This window comes from Serinus canaria, chromosome 15 (assembly GCF_022539315.1).
Source record: "Serinus canaria isolate serCan28SL12 chromosome 15, serCan2020, whole genome shotgun sequence".
NCBI classification, from domain to species: domain Eukaryota; kingdom Metazoa; phylum Chordata; class Aves; order Passeriformes; family Fringillidae; genus Serinus; species Serinus canaria.
The window spans coordinates 7,267,052-7,290,697 of NC_066329.1; the positions used below are offsets into that span (position 1 = coordinate 7,267,052).

Consider the following 23,646-nt stretch of genomic DNA (forward strand, 5'->3'; position numbering starts at 1 on the left):
ACAACTCATTTGTGGACATAATGGAGTATAAAACATTTAAATCCACCACTGCAAGTGCAAGGCCTGCCAAATTACCAGTTTTAAAGGCTATCAGCTCATCCTTCTGGTGCACAGAACAACACTCTGCTTTCACTCTTACAATACTTAACCTGAGTTTGAGTTTCACTTAAATTTAGCCTGACAGCTGGTTGAAGAACACAACATAGATTAGCTACAACATTAAAGGGTATCCAGCTTCAAGTATGGGAATGGCAGCAGCACAAAAATCCTGGGATGCTAAACTGCAACTTGAAGCTTAACAACTCTGGCATCGCTGTCTTCCACCTCAGATACAACAGGGTGCAGGCAAGTCCTCCTATTTACTCAAGTCCTGTGCAGAAAAAGTTGTACTAGCAGCAGTCATTTGAAACCTTCTAATTTATACAGTTGTAATAAAGATGAACACAGTATTACAGTCATTTCATCCAGGCTGCTGTTAAATCAGGTGGTAAAATACTTGTCACTTCAGTGTTTATGGTGTTGCAAGAAACTGAAATAGCACCTGCTTTTTAAAAAGTAGCAAACTTTTAAATTTGTAACCATCTTGGAGCCCCTCTTACTTCTATTTAATAATCTCTTGTTCATACAATTTATTATATATCCTGTAGGGATACTGATGATCCTTTGCAGTATCATCTGACACTTTTAAGAAAGTTTGAGAATGACACAAAAACTCATGTCATTTTCAGTTACTCCAAGTTCAGGGATGGTATTTGCTTGTAAAATCCCAAGATTCAAATAAGTAAAAGCTTCACTGAGTATTAGTAAGTGTTGCATACATCCATTTCTGTGGTGACAGTACATGCCACAGAAGAAACACAAACAGACAACTTCAGTAGCTTTTTTTTTCTTTTTTTAATTATTAACTTCTTAGTTCAGGAAAAAAAATAAACCACAAAAGAGAACTGGAAGAACTACTCTCCACCTTCTTTATAAAAGAATTTTTCTCAAAGAGAGAGACTATATACCTTGTTCACCACTATGTTTCCACATCTATTCTACCACATTTCATGCTCAGCTTCCAAACATCTCTTATAAAGGAGGTGGGGATGTGCTTTAGATAGGTTAAAAATATGCTGCACCTTTAAAGTATTTAAACAATTACACCAAGCATAGTTCATACATTTATCACATTAACTATCACCTGGTTACCATACATTTAAAAAGGTCTAATGTAGAGTATGTAATACCCATGACAGATACTCTTTCTTACTTAAGAGCATATAAAGATCAGGATTTATTCACCTTCTCCATCTGCAAGCCAATTTCTGATCTCTTCCTGGTACAATATAAATGACCAACAAAATCCCTTCATTCCATTGCACTACTGCAACCCTATATGCATAGAAAGGCAGATTAATTTCCTGTGACAGGGAAAAGGAAGAGGGGTTTAGAAAAAGAATTTGAAGAACATCTACTGCACAGGTACTTTAGATGTTAAGCACATGAGTTCTGCTGTTGGGGCTTTTTCCCCCCATTTTTTTTTTCTAATGGTCACACAATACACCCCAACACAAACTTAACTTGAGTAAGTGCAAGTTACTCCTGACCAGCAAAACAACTTCAGCACAAGAGGCTTGAACACCAGCACAGTGACAAGGCTGTGCTGAAAGCCCATCTGGGCTGTGGGAGTGGTGAATGAGAATGTAAAGCACATTTCTGCATATAATGTGCAAAGGCTTGATCTCCACAACTGCACTCAATTTGCTACATGCACAGCCAGAGATGAAATGAGATCAAAACCAGCTGGGAATGGTTGTCCTGAGAAGATACAATAACCATTAAAAATCTAAACATAAAATACAAATACAGAAGCAACAGAACATTGTTAATACTAAAAGACAGAAACACACTGTTGTTGTTAAAAGAAGTTTCAAGTAATATTCCAGATCCAATTTCAATCCTACTCACAGGAGAAAATGCCCAGAGATTAGGAAGAGAAGTCCACACCAAAGTGTATTTTTAATAGCATAAGGGCATGGTCAGCAGACCCATCCTTGCGACAGCTATTTTCAAAAATAAAAAATCTAAACAGAAAGGCATCGTTCTAATTAGCATTCTTGTTAAGATGTGCATTACTGGAAATAGTTGCTTAATTCACTGCAACCAGTAGACACGATGTGCTGCATCATTTGTGCTCCATTATGTCACAAGATACTGTGTGTACACTTTTTAACATCCAAGTATAAATCCTGCTCATAAAATAAGGCATACTTAAAACAACATGGTCTCTACAGAGGTAACTTTGTATGCTTTCTTCTCATTCTGCTTCACTCTTCTAGGTATGATGAGAACAGAATTGGTCCCAGTCGAGGTTTGTCAACATTAGCAACCAGATTATGATGATATCAATTTGTAGGGAAGGGGGAAAGTTGGGATTTCTTTGTTTTTAATGATACGTGGGACATCTCCTGAACGAGCTCTGCAGAAGGAATGAAAATAAAATGTACATTTCCTATGTCAGTGACACCAGTGTGCCCCTTCATGAGCCCTATCATCTCTATCCATATCCAGAAATGCCTCCATATTGCTACAATTTGTCCAAATTCACTCATTTTCTGTAAGACTGTTCCTTCCAGTAAATCTGCTATATTCTGTTTTAAATTATAGCTTTTTCTACATTTTTACCAGTGTATGCACGCTAGAGAACAGCTGCATTGCAGAGGTACATATTTAGCACATGGTATCAAACCAAGAAAGAAATTTAAAAAAATGAACCAGTGTGTCCTACTGGCTGCTCTATGTCAAAAGCACTGTTTGGCCTTCTGACAGAAAACACTACAGAAGTAATATTAGCAGATGTCTGTTCTGCTTCAAGTATTACCCCACCTTTAAATGTGATCTTCAAATTTTTGTGCAATTCTTTTTGTAATTCCACGTGATTAAAAACATCAACATGTCTCAACTAAGAAAGGAAACTGCACTACCTCCACTGTAACACTGCACATATGGTAGAAGCTTTAAGGTGAAACAGCTGTTGATTGGATGGATTTTTTAAAAAGGAACATTAATGTGGTTTCTAGCCCAAATGCAATGGGTAGCAACAAAACCTCGGACTACCGCAAAATGCAGTTACAAATATACACTGACAATCTCCTTCTTAAATATTAATGGCTCTTGAAATACCCATCAGATACTTTTACAAAACTTCTCTATTTTAAGTCTAACGATTTTTCTTAGTTTCTTCACAAGTAGTGCAAATACACTCCTTATTCTTAGGTCATCCCAAGATATGGCTGGTTTTTGTGAGTGTGATTTGTTTGTGTTCTTCACTGAAGTGACACAGGGACACTGTAGTCATGAGCATGGAATGCAATGCTTGCTGGACTACCTTGGAAAAAAAAATCTACCTTATTCATGTACAGCTGTAAAATTCTACAAATCAAAAATGTCACATCAGGTTGCCTGACGGAAAAGTTAATGATTCCCTGCTATGGGGGAACTGAGCAGATCCCCTGAAACCTTAAACTGTTCAAGCAGTGTAACAGGCTTTTGTCCCCTCTCTACAGACTACAAGTTTTCAATTCTTGAATCTTGTTTGCTCACAAATGTGATTGAATTTCCTAAAATAAAGAAAAACACAAGAATATTACAATGTAACAAAGTTCTCACAAGTCAGGCAACAAAAGCAAGTCAGCATTTTGCACAGGGTATTTTAAATGTTAAACAGTCTAAAGCAGACCACTTACACACTAAAATCACTTTTTCAGAACCTATTTAGATCATACTTTACTGTACTTTTACATGTAACAGGATTTTCAACATCTCTCCTGCCTAAGCCTCATTAGTTTTATTATGCACACAGAAAACCTGTTATTAAAAAGCATTCCTCTATACTTCTGCATACTTCAAACCCAGAAGACAATTAAAACAGGAATCAGTGATTTAATTTTCCCCTGCAAGGTATTAGTAACTTTTAGTAGACAGCACTACACAAGTCATTAAGAACTAGAATTAACTCGGCTAATTTTATATTTCAACATAAACACATTCTCTCAGTGGCTTAGAATCTTCTGGAAAGAAAAAGTTTTTCTCAGCCTGTATTATGTAAGTTTTAGTGTCTTCATGGATTAAACAGATAACATAATTTAGTACCAAGCACTTCCTCCCACTTCTCAACAACACTTCACTGTTCACTCCTTGTTTTTTCTTGCTTGGGCCATGTGGCCCCTCACACACAACTGAAACAGAAGTTGGGGGGCTGAGCGTGTCACTACCTGTGGAGGAAATGGTGCAAAGGAGACCCTGAATTTCCCCCTCAGCTGTATGAGATCAAAGATCAGAATAACCTTGCTCACATAATCTACCTACTTAGTAGAACAATTTAGCTCAATTAAAAAAATTAAAATTTTATCTGGATATAAAGGAGTGGTATGACAGGACTGTTTGCTTTTACGGATTTTAGGAACTAAGACAAGCAGCCAGTAAAGTTCTAGGAAGGACTAATGCTTGTGAAAAAAAAGAAGGAAAAAAAAAGGGGAAAAAAACCCTGAGTCATTTTTATTCTGGATGAAATTATCCACATCATGAACAAAGATGGCTGGTGAGTACTTTGATATTGAATTAATGCTAACATTTCAAAACAAAATCTCCTCTGGGAACACAGACTGTCCTATAATGTGAAGTTACAGATAGCAGTGGTACTTCAAATTACATCTGCAACTTAAATCCAAAATTATTTTTGAAAGCTATTTGGTAAAACCCTTGAATTTGTAAGAGACTGCAGATGAATATTTTACAAGTCTGTCTTATGATCTGCTTGCCTGAGCTGCACAGACTGGTTATTTTCAACCCACAGTACCTGAAATATTAAAGGAATTATGCTAAGCGGGTATGTACATTGCAACATTAGAAAGATACTGCAGAATCTTCTATTCATCAAGGCAAGTTCTCAAAAAGGGGTAACAGCTCCTCTATCTTAAATTACACTGAGAATTTAGAGAATTATTCATAAGGCAAGAAGGATTTTTCAACCCTCCCTGAAACCAGTTAGTTCTTAGGGAGAAAATTTTTGTTTTGTTTTATGAGTCTTTAATGTTTGTCTTACTACATGTGCATCTTTTTATAAGAATAAAACTGCATTGGTCATCAGAGGCCTTAATATTTTTACTCAAGAAGCTTGATTTACTTTAGAAGGACATTTCTTACCAGACACCAGGAGTCCAAGGCTGGTATTAAAACTCCTGACAAGTAGAGGGTTAATCTCTTTTCAGGCTCAGTATTTAATTTTTGAGGCATGCCAGATTCCTTGGGTCAGAGATGTAAGACCTAGAAACTCCTCAGGAACCTTCTGTGGCTTATGTTACATACTTCAAGCTGCTCCTGTTGCTAATTATTCCCACCAATTGATCCTTTCAATGGAAGCTGCACTTCACTAAAAGAATCCTTCCACCCCAGTGGGTGGAAAACCAGACTCAAGAAGTGTCAGCCATGGGTTACATGAACTTACAAGTGCTGGCAGTGCCCTTGAGATGCACGGAGGGCTCATTTCAAAGTTTTGTTAGGAACAAAAATAAAAAATTCCCCAATGTTCACCCAATCCTGCTTTATGCTGCAAGTTCTGACACCTGAAAGGCTGCATTTAGATCGTTGTTGGCTTGTTTTTTTAGGGAACACAAAGCAAAACCACCTTCTGAAGTGTACAACTCACATGGCGTGATGTGCTTTGACCTGAGTTCGACAGTTGCGTCCCCAGTAGCAATCAGGACGTGACGTGACAGTCACTACAAGAAGAGCAAATGAAATGCTGCATTTATTACAAAAGTCATTAAAGTGACCCAGATTATTAAGCCACTGCTAATGGTGGTTACTCATCAGAAACAACATGATTGGCAAGAAATGACTGTAGAACTATATTGTTTCACCTTTCTGGAAACAAAACAAACACTTCATGAAGGACAAAAAATTATTTTAATGTTAATGTAGACTTATGCTGAAAGTATTTGGTTCTCAGTGCTGTCAACTGAAGTTTTACCATTTATTTTAATAGAGATAAATGTGATTAGACACTCAGCATTTGCCTAGATGTATTTGCATACAAAAGAAAAAATATTAATTTGGGTAGTTTGCTGCTTTCCCCCACCTTCACATATATTACAACTCAGCTGAACTGAAAACCAATGCTAAGGGCAAACCAGGTACACAATTTTTGCTCATTATGCACAGGAGCACAAGCAGATTTCTCAACAACTTAAGACTGGGAAGCTGTTGCTAACAGTGAGAACTAAGTAATATTTCAAAGCAAACTGTTGGAACAGCTTCTGTCCCAAACAAATTTAGGTCTGAATGAGGGACAGTCACTTGCATGTCATTTTATACTAAAATTGTAAATGCAAAAATTTAGAATCAGTTTGTAAAAGCATTCTTGTTCCCAGTTGAGAGCTGGTGAAATGTTAAATTGTTCAGAAGATGCATCATTTTATGTATTTAAAAGGGGAAAAAAAATTAATTACAGCAATTGGTTCCTATATTGCTAATTGGTTTACTATATTCTGATTTTACTGAGTTCCTCTTTTCACTCTACAGATATACTTATTCTACAGATGAGAAATGATACTGAAAGAAAAGGTTCCATTAGGGAGTCTGAAAATAACTATACACAAGCTTAGCAGCTGACAAGTAAAGCAAGGAACTAAGACATTAGACCTGCAACAAGATTTGCAATGGGCTACATAAAAGTACCAGAACAACACCAATACAAAGATAAAACTCATGTTAACTCTTTAAATTATTTTTCCCTTCCTTACTGAGGGGAAAAGTAATTTAAACCAATCCCCACCTGGCAATTCAGCAACAGGAATATTCTGCCTGTACTGGTAGGCAAGTTCTCGAAAGCTGCGAAGGCCACAACAGTAGCAAAGCACCGTGTTCCCAGTAATTCTGTAATCTGGGGAGAAAACCAGTTTGTAAAAATGTAAGGCTTAATAAATCAGGTTTAACTAAAGAGCCAGGACTGCACTGGTTCTGTACACAGAACTCCCAACTTCTTGGTAACATTGCTGAGTTATATCCAGACAAGGAGTCATGCACGTGCAAACTGAACACAACACATACCTGACAACATAAAAACTCCTCTTTGAAGAGCTAAGAGACTTTCATTTAACACATTTTTCCATGTCAGACCCCTGGATGCCAGGTAATCCTGAAAAGAGCAATTTAAGTGTTTAATCTAGAAAAATCTCCAATCTTAAAGAGTAAGCAAGCCATTTATTCTCAAATACTTCCAAATCTATCAGTAACTATGTTTTCAGAATGGGTTTATGCTGATGACAAGTAAAAATTAAATACCTGTAACTTAATTAGCATGATACATTTAGACCACCAATAAAACCCTCCACTAAGTATCTTTACTTCAGATTTCTACTTGTGCCAAAAGTTTGCAAATAGATTCATCCCAGTCACATTCTCATTTACCTCAAATCCAGATTTCAGCTAGTTTACCTAATTTAGGCAACCCTGTTACAGTATGGGCAAAATATTTTCCATACAAGTTAGTGTGAAATTTAACTTGTCTGGGACAAAATATTTAACAAGCTTTGCTGTCCTGGCACGTTTTTATTGAATTATTTTTCTCTTAAGTAGTATTTTGGATAATTATTTGGAGCTCATTTAATCTGCTTTTTAGAATCAGGTTCTGCAAGTGACACAGTGCTGCCACTGTAACTATTAGGCAGCACATCACTTCCATTAAATCAGTGAGTACATCTTAAACTTTGTACACTTGTTATTATCACACAAAATGATTTTTAAACATACCTTCAGAATATCTGATTCATAGTGGTTGTTATTCAGGACGCCATCTAAACACTTATCACCAAGATTTATTTCTAAACAGAACAATAATAAGAAGAAAAGTTACTATTTCTTGCCCAAACCCTGTGGCCCTCACACATTTTCTGAAGGTTCTTCTGTTTCCTGAAATAACATGCACAGGCTCATGTGAGCACCAAGTACATGACTGCATTCAACATGTGCTAATGCATGTGATTTGTAACTTCTAGTGGCACAGACAAGATACTGAGATTTTAAAATTTCAGCTTCAGTCCACAAACACTACCAAGCTGCACAAACCACCAGTGCTAATAAAGCATATTTTATTAGCTCCAAACTGCAGCCAAGCCATTCCAACTGTTCTAATTTATTTTTTTAAATGTCAAAAACCCTTGAGTTTCAGAAGTCTGCATGTTTAAGAGGGCAAGATTCTTTTCTTAACCAATACCATCAGATGTTCAGTGCTTTTGCACTGGTTTCTATGATTCCCTAACTAGACTGAAATACACCATGGTTTTTTATATTGAAAAAACTGTGCTCAGCAAGTGTAGTTTCTAACCCCCATATTGTATAAAGACACAAAGTTAAATCCTCTCAAAGTTAAGACATGTGCCACTTCAGTTTTTTGTGTTTGTGATGTGAGGCCTTGCTTCTTTTTGCATGACTGTGCTACAAACTAATCTGTCTCTTTAAGTAACTTAAAGTTCAAGACAGGCAGACATTATTGCAAAGTGAACAGGGTGATAAGCAAAAAATTACTCCACAGTACCACAGAATGGTGCCAAGCAGCCAAAACATGCCATGCGAGTGCAGCCCCAGTACAAGTGACAGAAGGGCTGCAGACAAACTGTGCCTGTAAAATAACAAAGAAAACCCTTGTAAGGACCTGAATACAACAAAACTCAACAGTTACCATTCTCATAAATCAGCAACAACAGAGCCCTAATAAACTTGTTTTAAAAAAGGTACAACTTTCTCATTTAAAATACATTCTTTAAAGGACTAATAAATTCTTTAAAGGAAGATTCTTGGATGCTGTCACTACAAGCATCCAAATAAAGAAGATTCATATAAAAACCAGTCTTCTAAGTAAATTTAAGTTTAATAATAAATAAGGAGAGATTCTGTAGAAAATAAAAAGTGTACACACATTGCTGAGGAGCAACATGAGGATTCTGTTCACGCTCTGCTCTACGGTCTGGCATTGGCTGAAAGCAGCAGGTGCATATTACATGACTTCCTTGAGCAGGACACACATATTCCTGAACAGCTGCAGGAGTTAAAAAGGAAAAAAAAAAAAGATTGAACAATTTACACAAGTGCAATTTGGATGAGGAATCTTAGTGAATATTAACAACATAAAAATCTTGAAGTAACAAGCAACCTTTTTACAAAGACTCTATGAAGCAGCAGAAAAACAGCATTCAGACTTCTGAACTGCACAGGTGTGTCAAATATTTCCATATGTAGAAAAGGTGAAGAACTTTTCAATCATCTCATCAACCATCAACAACCCATTCTGGACAATCACAGCCAAATGTTGTATTTGCAAAGACATTGGTGTGGAGTTGCTCTCACAGTCCTGAGAGAGGGAGCTTGCTCAGGTCTAACTTAGTTCATTGTTGTAGCACAGCTCATTGCTTAGTTCAGGGGAGGTGGAGATGATATTCAAGGGTCCCTTCCAACCCCAACCATTCTGTGATTCTGCCCTGAGTGTCTGAGTTGCAGTATTTTAGTGCTGCACTGCTGGGGCAATGTGACACTGACCTGCAGGGAAGTTGGCAGAGGTTGATGGAGCATCTCCCAGAGCCTGCATTCCTCCTGCCTCTGTCTCCTGGCCTGTGCCAGGCACAGTTGGAACAGAGTGTCTTCGGTACCCTGGGCACTGTCTGCATACTATATATGGTTGACTGAAAGAACAAAATGAAATTATACCAAACAAATGCAATACAACTTAGGTCACTATGCTAGACAAGGTTGGTCAGACTCTCAAAGTTTAAATTTAGGATTTCCTCATTCAGTAACAGATGAAAGCTTATGTAACTCAGCACCTAGCTCTGCTGTAGCTGTGACAGATAAAAACTCAGGGTTTTGTAGTATTCCTCAAGAAGTTTTAAACAAAAGCTAAAGGAAAAAAAGAGCAATGTGACTGAAAGAGAGAGGAACAAAGCTGGAATAGTTATCTACAAGAATTCTTCTGTTCCTCTGTAGACATTCAGCAAAAAATGTTTGCTGTTAGAAAGAAAGAGGAGATATTCTGGTACTTGGGAATTCCTAGAGTCAAGCATCAGCTGCTTTGATACCATACACCAAGTGAGAGCAGCCACATAAGAAAGCACAAAAATTACAAACACATTCACAGGATCATGGACTGCTTTATCTCCCAATCCCCAAGATCTTAGCCAGAAACCTATCTTTTTTTATTGTGCAATTCAACATAGAACTCTTGGTCACAAACTGAATCTTGCTGAATTTCTAGGAAGTTCTTATTTCTGCTGATTGCTCAAGGTTCAAAAGGATGGCCAGCAAAACTACCAAGTTAATTACTGCCAAGAGTGAACCTAATCTGCAAACAGATTCTGGCAATGACCATGGAAATACTATCAGGAATAAGAGCATTTGTGAAACTAGCCCAGTTTGTGGTTCTGTCCATTCAAACACAGGCATATCTAATTCAGCACACAACTTAAAACCAGACATACCTGATATCTGAGGATTCACTATCTACATCAGACAATTCCAGTAAATCTTCAGAACTCCCCTCCTCATCTGAAAAGGATCTCCGCACCTTAGGCTGCAACATGTCTTGGGTAATTTTGTTTCTGGCATCCATGCTCCGAACATCCTCTTCATTGCGGCATTTATCTGGCAGGGGAACCAAATTCCAATTTCAAGAGAAAATGACACCCCACATCCCTTATCTGCACTCTACTCCTTAATGCAGTTACCATTATTGTGTTTTCATTTCCTTAAGACATGGTTTTGGATGAGAGAGTTCTAGATCATCTTAGTTAAATTCCCCTCTCTGTTAAGGAGGTCCAGTATCAGGAAACAAAACTTGAGTTTTGTTTTCAAGAGGCCATGATCAAAGTTAATGAAATCCACATTCAAGTATGTTTTTCACAAGTATCCTTCTCATGATTAAGTAACAAATTAAAATGAACCATTCTTAGCACACTTACATTATTAAATCACCTTCCACAGGTTATTATGTCATCTTAAACACACTTGTTTTCTGACATGTCAGAGAAAACAGCAGGATAAAAAACCACACAGGTATTTTATACACAACAGCATGTCCTGACATCAGTTATGCAGCTCATGTGTGAAATCCATTGGATTCTGCCACAGACACTGTTCAACTTGCCTGGATGCTGAATCAGATAAGCTTCAACCAAGTTGTTCAATATGTGATTTTTACAAATACGTTCTACTGGACAACGACAAGTTGGACACAAAGAAGATCTTTCCATCCATCCTGAGTAGCAGGCAGCACAAAAAGTATGCATACAAGGCTGCAAGCTGGAAAACAAAGAAATGGAGTCAAAATACAAATCTTTGGTTTTTTTCAAATACATCCATAACCCTGAAAAAACTATTTAGCATTGATTTGACTATCTACATAGGGTAGGCAAAGGAAAATCAAGAGGGCTTGTGAAAATGCTGATTATCCTGACCTCCTCAAACAGCTGTCACTGAATGTCTTGCATTATTACCACATGATTAAAGCTTTTGTCACTCTTACATACCTTACACAGTCATGCAGCAGTTCTTGGCAGATAATGCAAGTTAACGTCTCTTCCATCTTATCTGGTTTCACATTTGATGTTTTTGCATCTTCAGAGCCAATTTTAATTATACATTCACTTGGAGCTGCTGGTGAAAGATTTGGACAAGTATCTTCATCTACAAAGACAGAAGGAGATAGTTTTTAAAGCTTTTTTTAACTTATTTTTATTCAAGTATTAAAAAAATCCCTGAAAGATCTGCACTGATTCGCTGTTCACTGGCAAGAGTCCCAAAAGAGGTTCTTGCATTACACACTACAGCTTCTGTTACTAAAGATATTATTTTCATGGGACCAGAAATCAAGTAAGTGAGACACAAGAAACAAGCTGAAGGACTGATGACAGCTGTTGCAATTCAGTTTCGAGGGGCTGAGGGTTAAGTTGCAGAATACTATAGTATACTAGCCTCCTTTTAGTTTCTTCTTAGCAGGTTCCAAACCTTCCTCCTCCCCCGTTCTTTGAGAATCTGATTCTGCATTTTCTTTGTCAGTGATTTCTGGAGCAACTGCAGAAGCTTCAGCATTCACATCCACCTTTTCGTGCTTGTCGTGCAGTGCTCTTACACACATGGATTCCAAGATGGGGAAAGCAGGCACAGGAGTGACAACTGAGGACTGTGATCCTATAAAACAAAAACAGAAATATGAACATGGCTGCACACAGCTATAGGATGTGTAAAAACAAAAGATACTCAAAATGATGTGGCACATACATCAATCCAAACATCTGAATAGAAAAAGTGGAGGAGAAAAGCAAAGTCTGCATAACTTACTAAACACACTCTGAACCAATCTGCTAATTGGAAAACCTGGGGCAAAAACAACCCATTAGTTGTGTAACCTTACTTAAAATCCCTATTCCTATTTGAACTGGGGAGTATTTATTCTTAAGACTATTATCCACACACCAGGTCTTCCTGACAAAGATGCCAGGCCGGGGTTATGCAATACTGATAATACGTAACAGGTTGGGATCACAGCAAAGGGAAAGCTTTGTTTCCATAGGAGCCAGTGAGGTCCCAATGAACTGCTGACAAATTCATATAGGAATTCTCACAATTCCTTCTCTCATCCATCAGGATTTACCCTGCCTACCCATAGAGAGAAAGTTAAACTGCACATATCTACCTGATGTTTTTACTAGAACTTTACAAAGCATATTCTAGACTAAGATAGGGGTAAGAGATCAATCTGTTTAAATTAAAAACTGGAGTAACAGTTGATGAATTGGACTCAGTGATCCTGATAGGTCCCCTCCAAACTGAGCACATTCTAAGACTGTATGATCAAACTTTAACTACTTGACCCAAGCCTCACCAGATGTAGATGGATTATCCTGTTGAACAGGCGCAGACTCAACTGGAGAGGTAGGAGAAGCATTAAAGAGGTTTGATGTAGAAGTAGATGGCTGTGGTTCCTCATAGCAAGACTGAGTAGCTGACAGTGATGAGGTAATTTGGCTCTCATCATTACTTCTTCCTGTACTTGAGGTATCTTTGGTCACATGGCATTGGTTTTCTACATTAACTTCTACAGTTGGAAGGAGGGAAAGGAAAGAAAAATATCTTTGTGACAGTCACCACATCATGGCTTCAAAATTCCAAGGAATCAAACTCTCTCAAGAGGGTTACATAAGTTATGGGAGCTTAGCTCCTCTCCATGGATCTTGAATTACTCCTTACCTACTGGTTCTTGAGTTGCATCATGTTTTGTGTTTAAGGATTCATAAAGATAAGCAACATCTGAAAGAGATTTAAAAATATTAATCATGCTTTTTAAACAAAAATTCACTTAATCCCACATAAACAATTTCTATTCACAAGTGGCTGCATCCCTAAAGCGTTTGACAATGGAAGAGGCAAATGAGGGGTCACCTCAATAGTACCATGTTAATACTCCTACTTAGGAGGCAATTAGGAGCAGCACAGCAAGATCTTTTCTTCCCAGGAAACCAGGCAGAGCAGCTTTTGTGTGACGTTTAACTTGTGCCAGCCACGGAACCAGAGGCTTAATCATTTCTTAAACCTAAAATCTGCTCTGTCAGAACAGACTGTATTTTTACTGATGCTTGAATCAAAGTTCTTTGAAGAAGCTTATAATTTCTGAGCTCACTTCTCAACCTCTTCAATCAATATTATTTCATTTATTTGTGAGATACATGAACTCTCAAAAATACACATTGGGACATGCCGTAAGTTTCAACCAGAAACTAATTTAGAATCTATTAATAAAACCAACTGGATAATATCCTTTTCTTTTTAACCTTACTTGAATTTAATATTGTTCCAAAAATTCCTCTACCTTGCTATCTTTTTGTCACTTCCAGCCACCTACAAGCAAATAAGACTGTCTTAGTTTGCAGCAATCCTTTTTCTGATCAGAAGTTATAATATTATCCCCTTCAGTAGGACTTAGAATGGCCAAATAGATATGCCCTAGCTAAATTTTTCTCTGTGTTTGAAGATGGAAAATCTGAAAAAGCAAATCTGGAGGCTTGGGAATTTAACTACTTATTAACCCAAATGAAAATCAGTAATTCAGTTCATTGCCTGGAAAATTCACCCAAGTGATACATCTAAGTAGCATCAAGTGCAATTGTGCCAACTCAGAAAGGATTTGTGAGATAAACTCCACAGACAGAAAAATACAGCTTATCACTGCTTCAAGTAGCATTTACACCAGATAGCATAAATCTGTCTGTATATAAATTAACAGCAATTTCATAAAGGAAGTATTTAAAGAGTGAGTATGTATCTAGAATTTTTAAATTAACAGTTTATATGCTCATTACTGTATGAACTGTAAATACAGCATTATTCCAGGTTTACCAATTCTACTTTCACTGTAGGGCTTTCCCCATCTCCCCCCCATTTTGTCTCTTCCCTCTTTAAAACAAAGAAAGCCAACCTACACACACAAAACAAAAAGCTTCTGCAGCCTTTCCTGCTAGTGCTAAAAATTGCTTGACTGGGCTATATAAAGTATCACTAACTACCCCAGCAATTTGACTTCTAAAAGAAGCACTGGACATGTGATTAGAACCTCATTACTTCCCATTCCGAGCATTAGTTCTACCAAAATTACTTCTAGGCACATTTAAATTTCAGACAGTTGCTCAGATTTGTCTCTGTAAAAACTGGCACACCCATGACCTCTTCTCTAGAGACTTGTTTTTAAACACATTTCTCTTTAAAGCAGAACTACTCAATTTTATTATACTGATATTTCTTTTCCCTCATGACTCAAAAGAAAATGACTAAGCACACCATTTAAAAAGTATTTTTCACTTACTGTTCTCTGGCTCATTTTTTCTGTAAACAACATAGATCACATCCCCAGTCTGTAACGGGTATGTCTGCTTCTTAACCACTTTCAGTTTATTAATTACTGTTCCATTAGTACTGTAAAGAGAAAGAAAAAATAACAGCATTAATGTTTTCGTAACTACATGGGAGAAGGAAGGGAAAACACAAGATACATTTAAAGAAGAAAAGCTATTGGCTGCCCCCTAAAAATCTAAGTGGACTAAAAAATATTCTAAAAAAAAAAGGAACTCTAGAAACAAAAAAGACAGAAATGCAGAGCTACTGGAACTTCAAAGCTCATTTGCACTACTGGTAAAGAGATGGCAGTTGACAGACAAAAGACCCCTGATATTTGGTTAACGTCTCCAAATGATTAGATGATTGTTTCTGTACAACAGTCTCTACCCTTTAAGTATAAAACCAAAAGGACAATACGAGTTCTATTCAAAAAGTTCCAGGCTGTGTTTTCCATTTAATATTGGAAATCCCCTGAGATGTTCTGTGACAAAGGAACTTCTCCTGTACAGTCAGGGATGTCATGCAATGTTAATTCTTTTGCCCCCTCCTCCTTCAAAAAGGAAAAAACCTGAAAATTGTGAGGTTACTTGGACTGTTAGCAATTTGAAAGTGAGACGTTAACAAGGTGAAAAAAAAGCAATACATAATGAATTATTTTGATATTGATAAAAATTTCAATACTCGTAGAAGAAATTAAACTAGGGAAAATGAAAATGCAGAGCATTGCTGATTAATTTCTTAATCCCCTTAACTATGGGTGATGATGTATACACAAGCCATTAATGTTTTATAACCAAGTCAAATTATTTAAGTACTGAATAATTCCAGCTCACTTGCAGTAAGCATCCTTCAGGGCTGCAGCCCTCTCGAATTTCAGACTTCTGCCACTCAAAATCTCTGCAACTGGTACCAAATATGAATAAACAGAAAATATCTGCTTTTCATCCTCCGCAGAGCAGCTGCAAGAAATAACAGCAAAGCGGTGCTGCCACCTCCTGGAGGCATGGCCCATGCCCAGGGCACCGTGGACTGTGCCTCACTGCAGGGGAGTTATTTCAAAATAAGCACCTTCTCCCTTCTCTTTTCTAACAGAAAAGTATGAATTAGAAGTCCAAAAGGAAAACCAAGCCCTTTGGAAGCATTACAGCAAGTCGTGTTAAAAGTATTAGTTCTTGGTCTTGCTGCTGCTGCAGCTGCTTCCACAAGTCTATGCGGTTGAATCAACTAATCCAACATTAATGAGGTGCTACTTTCAACTTCTAAGAAATGAAAAAAAAAATGTTGGGCCACATTGATGAAACGTCAAGCTTCTCCTAAAAGCAAGAAAACTCTTCATAGCTTATTCTTTTCCCCTCAGGCATACAGATGTTGACTAGGCTGAAAGACATAAGCACTGAAAAAGCAGCAGAAAAGAGGAATCATTAAATTATAGCCAAAGGTTAGCAATTAAGAGGAAAACAGAATTTTAGTCACTCTGTTAAAAGCAACACTGATTTTTTACTTCATACTGATGGTAGTGATAACATTTAAAAAGATTATGTTGAAGCAAAAATTGTATCTCCTTCAATTGCCAAATAAATAGTTACGTTTACACCAACCTCTGAAACCTGTCAGAGGTCCTTTAACAAAACTACAAAACATCAAATTTGACCTCCTCAGTTTTCCAAAAGGCATCTCCCATCTGCCCCAAGTGTTCTAGACCTTCTTTTATAATAAATCAGCTAAATTCAAGTATCAAGACTTGTCTTTGACTGAATTTTAACTTCTACAGGCAATTCCTTAACCCCAACATTTCACTAAACGAAGGGGGCGAAAAATGTCAAAATAATGTATTTTATGAAGTAACTCTGTCATGACTGCCAAGTTCCAAGATTATTCTGCAGGACAATAACACAAGGTATTTCTGGGGAAAGGAAAAAGCCCAAAACATCACACATCTAGTAACCACTCAGGTTTGGTTTCACAAAGCAAGATGCAGAAATAGCTATGCAAGATCCTATTCATCAAATTGACCACAGACAGCCAAATCTTTTCAGTTCTGTAGTTACACAGACTTCAATGAGAGCTGACTAATGAATTATTTGGCACACATGGACCCAGATGAAATGGGAATAAATGGATATCACTTAACATAGAAAATCATAAGCTTTTCTTCAATGCATTAGTAAATGAAAGCAGTTATATTTATCTCTCAGCCAACAACCAAAGGGAAAAAAATATTCAGCTATCCCACATAATTGTATCAGCCTTTCACTTCCAATTCCAGGCTTTATCATGAGGCTTTTAACAGATATGGTGACATTCTAGATTAATGTTGTGGGTAGACACACATGATAAATTATGACATTTATACATTCTTCTGATGTTTCAAATTAAGCTCCCCATAAAAAAGCAGAAAGTACAATGAGAATCCAAAATATGAAGGCCATTCATTAGGACCAGATATTGAATTGATGCCAACTGGCTGTACTATTTTTCAAGTGGAGAAGAAAAACAGTACTATCAGATATAAAATGTGTTGTGAAACTATGTCACAAAATGTTCCAATGTCACTTTTAAAATCAGTGAACGAAAAAAGTCAGGCCTTGACTCAATTCCAATGTGGTTGATGACTCTACAGTTTCATTAATGAACCATAAATTCTGTTTACTTCCCAATCCCATCTGCTGTGCAGAATTGATATGAACAGCTTCACTCAGAACAGAGCTACTTTTGAAGTAGATGAATGATCTTTGTCTTGTGAGAAACTTTCATATCCTTCCAAGAAAAATGCCAGTCTAATAATTTCTAATATTTATTTGCATCCATCCAGGAAAAGAATGTAGTTTATGTTAAAGCTTCTGGGTTAACAGTTATCTAATATTAAAGTGCATATAATCCTGAACACACTGTAAACTGAATGAGTTTGAATTCTATTAAGGTACAGAATCCCTTCTGTACTGTAATTCTCCATTCTCTTAATGTTCATAGACAAAGTTTTGGCTGGAGGGTGAGGAGAATTCAGTAGCAGAAGGGACACCAGCACCAACTGCAGATCAACCTCTGATTTACCCACAGAAAGGGAGTATCTGCCTCCTGCCATGAGTATCAGCCTCATCTAAATAGTTTCCTGATCAGAAACATCACCTACTACTTAGAATCCTAAAACAACAAGAAATTACACTAGTTGCCTTTAACATTTCTTTATCAAAATGGAGAATCTTACAACTGCTTTTAGTGGGAGAAATCCAACTGCTGCCTCTACTGTGTTAGGTCAGCTTGTACAATTTGTTTTCTTTCAAGCAGTATATAGCAACTACTGGTTTGGAAAATAAAGCAGAAACGTAGCCCAAAAGAGAGGGTGAGTCTGAGTAGTTTATTTTACTATTTGCTAACTCTTAGCTTTTGTTACTTCCAAACTTTTATTTACTCAATAATTTTGAATGCTCTACACATTTTCTTTCACCTGCAAATTCTGGGTAATTCTTTTGACGTACATTCAAGAACTCATTATGCTATCAGAAGACAAAAATGTTGGCTGCCTACATATATTTGATTATATTCTTTGGATCAGACACAACAGAGAAACAAAGTCCACTCAGTTTGACTGTCCCACACTCACTCCCTCCTTCAATGCATTCCTATTCACCAAAAAAATCTGAGCTTGACCACAGCAATGTTTCCAAATTATTTTCCACTTCAGAGAAGTAAAAGCTGACTGAGCAGTATTTTTCTGTGACTCTGAGCATCTGTCCTGCCAACTCAAACATTCAAGAACCATCTTCTTTCAGCCTGATTTTTAGGGACTCATCTGCTATTTGGCAAAAACACCGGACGACCCAGAAGAGCTTTCTGCAAGCAGTTATATCAAACCTCTTTGGTTTCTTGATTCAGCAATTGGAGCCACACTTCAACTCACAAGAGGGAGAGCACTTCAGTGATTTACTCTTTGTCAGATACACAGAAGTGTAACAGGCACAAGCAGCTCCCTGGCAATGCTCCATGGTGCAGCCTTTCTGCTACTCTACCTTGTAACAAGCCTCACCTTTTCATGAATATCCCACACACAAAATTAACTTTAATTTGGCTTTGCTAGTTTTCAGCTGGCTGCACCTTCTGCCTTGGGGGGGTGGGTAAGGGTAAAAAAAATTGGCAGGAATGTTTCTGCATCACGCACAATTTATTTAGCTTGTTCTGTCATAACACTGATCTAAACCAATTCTGCCATGGACAGTTGCTCAAGTGAGATTTATAGCTACACTCTGAGACTGCCATGACAGGCAAACATGGTTTGGTTTGTTGTCTAGAACATCCTGAAATTTAGGATAATACTGGAGAATGACAACTATAAACCTTTCCCAGACATCCCAACGAATTTTTTTTCCCCAAAAGTTAAGCATTCTGTCCCACAGCTTCTGGGAGTATAAACCCTGCAGGAATCTATCCTGGATATTCTGTATCTGTCTCTAATTAGAGCCTCGAGGAGGAGAGGGAAGACACCCTAATCAGGTTTGCAGATGACAACAAAGCAGGGGTAAAGCTGCCATCAGGGGCACTTTGGCAGGCCAGCAGAACGTGCCCATGATGTACAAAGAGGAAAGTTTCACATTTGAGGTTGTGAAGGATATTATGTTCAATCCCTGTTTCAACCCTGAAGGCAATTAAATGCGTTATCATGGTAGCTCAGGGTTAGTATTACCTGCTGAGCTTTTAACAAAAGTCCCTCCAAGAACATTCTTAGAAACCAACCTTGTATCTTCCAATGACACTTGACCAGACTCTTCATCCACTATGATTTTACAGTGATCTCCAGACACCAACTTGTTGCCAGGGAAAGATAAGTCACAGCCTTAAAAAGAAAGATTTTCCAGCAAGCTTAAAAATACACATTACACAGTCAGATCAGCATTCTACATGGCTATAAATGCAACATAAACTGACTCATGTACATCTGCAATAGTTCAAAACTTCTGCTGTCACACAGGCAGCAACACAGCCAGTGTAAGACACATAAAGACAAGTGGTGAGATAGCCCCATGTTCTGATATAACCATTTCAAACATGTGAACATGTTTCAGCTCCTTTTTCCCCCCCAGTCCTAGCCCTCAAAGATGGAAATCAAATCACAATTAGTCTGCTCTAGAGTGCTACAGAAATATCCACACATATCTGAGGCGCTCAATTTAACTCCTAAAGGCACACATGTCACAGGGCCTTTTCCCACATCATTGTAATGCTGTTTAATTGGATTTAACTTCGATTTTATTCTGGTGTATTGGGGGGAAGTAGTAGGAGCCATTAACTGATAAAAAAAAGTATGTACAAATTATTATCACTGTTCTATCTTACAGGTTTTTGTTTGTTTTTAAACAGGAAGGCTCTCCTCATTTCTGTTGACATTATTATGTTAACAAAGCTGAAGAGAATTACAAATCCAGGATCAAGATTTAGGGATACAGAGGAGAAGTGTCATGACGATTTGACAAAAACATTCCTACCTCCAACTCAAAGGCTTTGAGAAAATCTAGTCTTTTTGCCTCACTTTAACATTGAATATTCAAAGCAACACTCAAGGTTCTCTACTGATCTCTCACAAAGGACTCAAAGCACTAGCTTACACCAAAGTTATAATTAACAACCATGATTCCCCTCCACCTATTCACACTGTGAATGAACTGATCTCAACAACAGACCCAGCAGGAAAGCAGCAAGCACTACCTCATATTGCTTATAAAGTCACAATTTGGTATTCTAGTAACCATCCATTTAACTAATCCATTAGCAAACAGCTATTGAAAGCTGTTTGCAACTGAACAAGAAAGATTTCACCTTTTTTTCTGCCAGACAACCCTCAAACAGATATTAACTTGAAGAATTTACCCACAGCTTAATGATAAGCAATCTCAATAGATATCACCAACTGTAAATTTGTAAAACATTTTTCCTACAAGACACCGCCTTTCTCAGAGAGCTATAGCATCTGGTGTTTGTTCACAACTATTTACAGGAAGTGACTGATCAGCCAAACAGCTTGAACTGATGAACAGGAAAAAGAAAATTAGCACTGTCAAGGCAGCGTAAAAGAAAGCTAAAACACTTCAGTCCTTGTTTCAAATACAGTGAGCATAAAATCCTTTAAAATAAAGGCAAGTAGTACAAGTCCTAGACTCTGGGAATAAAGCTTGCGAATCGAATCTCAGAGAAACTTTCAGTACTTGTTGGCAGTCTTTATAAGGCCAGAAGAATTAAGGGCTTTTATGTGGGCGTTTTCTTCTCTGTGAAGCCGAAGCATTTTGCATTGCAGTTCCAACTTATTTTAACCACAGAAACGAAACTAGAAAGTAAACAAGACTGAAGCACAGAAACTTCTGAATCAACAATGGGGTTTCCTTATTTACAGAAACTGTCACAGACTACCTAAAAAGGCACACTGACTTTAAAATGTGTCACAAGTTACTGAAAAAGAAAAGGTCAGCATAAAACTACTTATTCACACAGCTAAGAGGTAAATTGGGAATACGGGGGGCCTAGCAACCTCCAACAGCTGAAAGCACCAAACCCAACTAGTTTCAGTCCCGCTCCCAGCGCTGTAAAGGCCAGGAGGGGGGATGGCTGCTGTCCCCGAACACCGCCCCAGGCCAGCGCAGCCCGTCCCGCTCCCACCTTTCTTCCGCCCGATGGTCCATTCTCTTTTCAGCAGCAGGACGTGCGGCTCTGCCTCATCAGCACCCAGCCGGATCAGCTTCCCCCAGGGCTGCGGCTGCTGTGGGCTCTGCTCGCCTCCTTCCGACTGCTCCATTTGGATTCACATCTGACAAAAACAAACAAAGCGAACCCAAACCCATCACCACACGGCGCCCGGGGCGGCACACCGCTCCCTGGCACCCCCGGATCCGGGCCCAGTGCGCCGCTGCCCCGCAGCCCCTTCGCCCCCCAAGGCTCTCCCGGCCCCGCCACTCCCTTTTGTGCGGCGCCGCAAAACCCTCCCTCCCCCTCGGCCCCCCGCAGCCAGCCCACCCCCTTCCCTGCGCCCCCACCCCGCAGGGCCGCTCCCCGCCCGACGGGGACGGAGCCGGGGGAGCAAGCGGGGGCGGCCTCCGTCCGTCCGCTGCCTTCCCTGGAGCGGGGCGGGGGCGGCCGGCGAAGCCCGGGGGTGCGGCGGCCCCGCAGCGCGGCCCGTCCTGGGCCCCTCACCCCAGCGCCGCGGCCCGGGCGGCTCCTGTCAACAGACATTGCCCCATCAGCTGATGCGGCCGGGGCGGGCCCGTGCGCCCATTGGCCGGCGCGCCGCGCGGGGCGGGTCTTCCGCCGCCTACCACAGAGTAGCGCCGTGCCGGCCGGAGCGCCGCCGATTCCGTTGAGGCCGCGCTGCGCGCCGCCCGTAGGGAAAAGCGGGGCTGAGGAGGGGCTAAGCCGGCCGTGACGCCCCGGCGGCCATCTTGGGTTTGGGCAGGAACCTTAGGTGTGGGAGAGGCCGCCCGCCGCCATCTTTATTACGGGCAGATCGGTCCCATCGCCGCGAACGTGTGTGCTAGGAGCCGGCTGAGGTCGTTTCAGCAGTCTCATCCACTAAAAAATTCTTATGGTTTAACTCTTGGATGTTGAGCACGCATTGGTTTGCCAGCAACGGCTAAACAAAAAACACACCCTGATGTTGCAGGGCCAGGCTTTCAAACACAAGCTCGGACTGAGGAAGGATCAGTGTCCACTGGTGAAGGGGTCACACGTGGAGGGGGCACCACCAGTTTTGCTCAGAAGACTCTTCCAAGTTCACCCTGGAATTATCGGGGACAAGAGCAGGGGACAACGCTTAAGGAACTTTGACTTGTCTCTGTTATAACATCGACCACCTCATTACCAGGTCCTCCTCCATTTGGTGGTCCTTTGTGTGAAACAGTTTCACTGCTGTGCATTTGTTGATCTGCTCTTTACAGGTTTTGATGCTTTTGGTGGAGAATCCTTTTGGTCCTCTGGACATTTGCCCAGAGCTCCAGGCACACTGTGGCTGCAAAAGGCCTCCCAAGGGGAACACAAAACTGCCACAAAATGGCTTGTTTCATATTTTTCTCCCTCGAACCAACCTTAGCCCCGGTCTGCTTTCACTGCTTGACTTCTCAGATTTGGTGTTTTTGCTCTTCTGGGAGCCTTGGAGATGCCCTTGGACACACAAGTTTCATAGTGATGCCAGCCTGTGCAGGAGATCTGTTCGGACCTACTGCTAGAAGAAAAATTTTTTTAAATATAGCTATGTTTGGATCTGTACTTTTAACTGATACCTAACCGAGTATTGTTCCAGTGTCCCAATGACATGATCCCCAGGTGAGGGAAAAAATATAATCACAGCGAGTAAAAATTGATGCGTGTACTTAAGAGCTTTGTGTTATTGACCTTAGTTTTTAACTCTTCCCTTAGTAATAATATTATTAAGAAATTGTTCTTTGAGACCTGAATGTGTACATTTCTCCAATAGGATTTGTCTGTAAAATACCTTGCTTGCTTTCAACTTTGTCCTCACTGAAGAATGGAGCCTTTTACACGTTTGAAGAGAGGCACATCAATGGAAGTTACAATCACTCAAAAGCATTGTCATGCTTCTTCATTTTTATTACTGCTCACAGTGACTGGTAATTGTTATCTCTGAGTGGCAGAGGAAAATACCAGCACATGGGAGATGCAACTAACAACCCAACAACCAAAGCTTTTGTGTAAACTGTAGCATTAGCTAAGAGAAGAAGTTGTTTTGTTATA

General features: G+C 39.2%; 1 protein-coding gene across 3 annotated transcripts; it reads right to left on the minus strand.

The window, feature by feature from the left end:
• Positions 1–875: 875 nt before the first annotated feature.
• On the minus strand, positions 876–22,227 carry CHFR (checkpoint with forkhead and ring finger domains). Of its 3 annotated transcripts, none has more exons than XM_030231538.2 (18): positions 22,093–22,227; positions 21,562–21,709; positions 19,648–19,747; positions 14,888–14,997; positions 13,279–13,338; positions 12,914–13,126; positions 12,004–12,219; positions 11,559–11,715; positions 11,177–11,331; positions 10,512–10,674; positions 9,577–9,719; positions 8,960–9,079; positions 8,579–8,662; positions 7,795–7,865; positions 7,093–7,180; positions 6,818–6,925; positions 5,690–5,762; positions 876–2,461 (listed from the first exon to the last, which is right to left on the minus strand). In XM_030231538.2, exons 2-18 carry the CDS (start codon positions 21,695–21,697, stop codon positions 2,377–2,379), a joined length of 2,082 nt encoding a protein of 693 aa, XP_030087398.1. In that variant the 5' UTR covers positions 21,698–21,709; positions 22,093–22,227; the 3' UTR covers positions 876–2,376. The 3 variants fall into 3 exon arrangements, with proteins under 3 accessions (XP_030087398.1, XP_009090614.1, XP_050836371.1); XM_009092366.4 differs by having other exon boundaries at positions 876–3,602; XM_050980414.1 differs by lacking the exon at positions 22,093–22,227 and adding an exon at positions 21,936–22,084.
• Positions 22,228–23,646: the final 1,419 nt, after the last annotated feature.

Bases quoted from the DNA above. Each gene is read 5' to 3' on its own strand.
- CHFR (XM_030231538.2), bottom strand. From the start codon at position 21,697: ATGGAGCAGTCGGAAGGAGGCGAGCAGAGCCCACAGCAGCCGCAGCCC. The intron at 14,998-19,647 runs GTTGGTTTCTAA...TTCTCTTTACAG, and splicing joins GTGTCATTGGAAGATACAAG to TACTAATGGAACAGTAATTA. The intron at 12,220-12,913 runs GTGAGGCTTGGG...TTTGTTTTATAG, and splicing joins GGATAATCCATCTACATCTG to GATCACAGTCCTCAGTTGTC.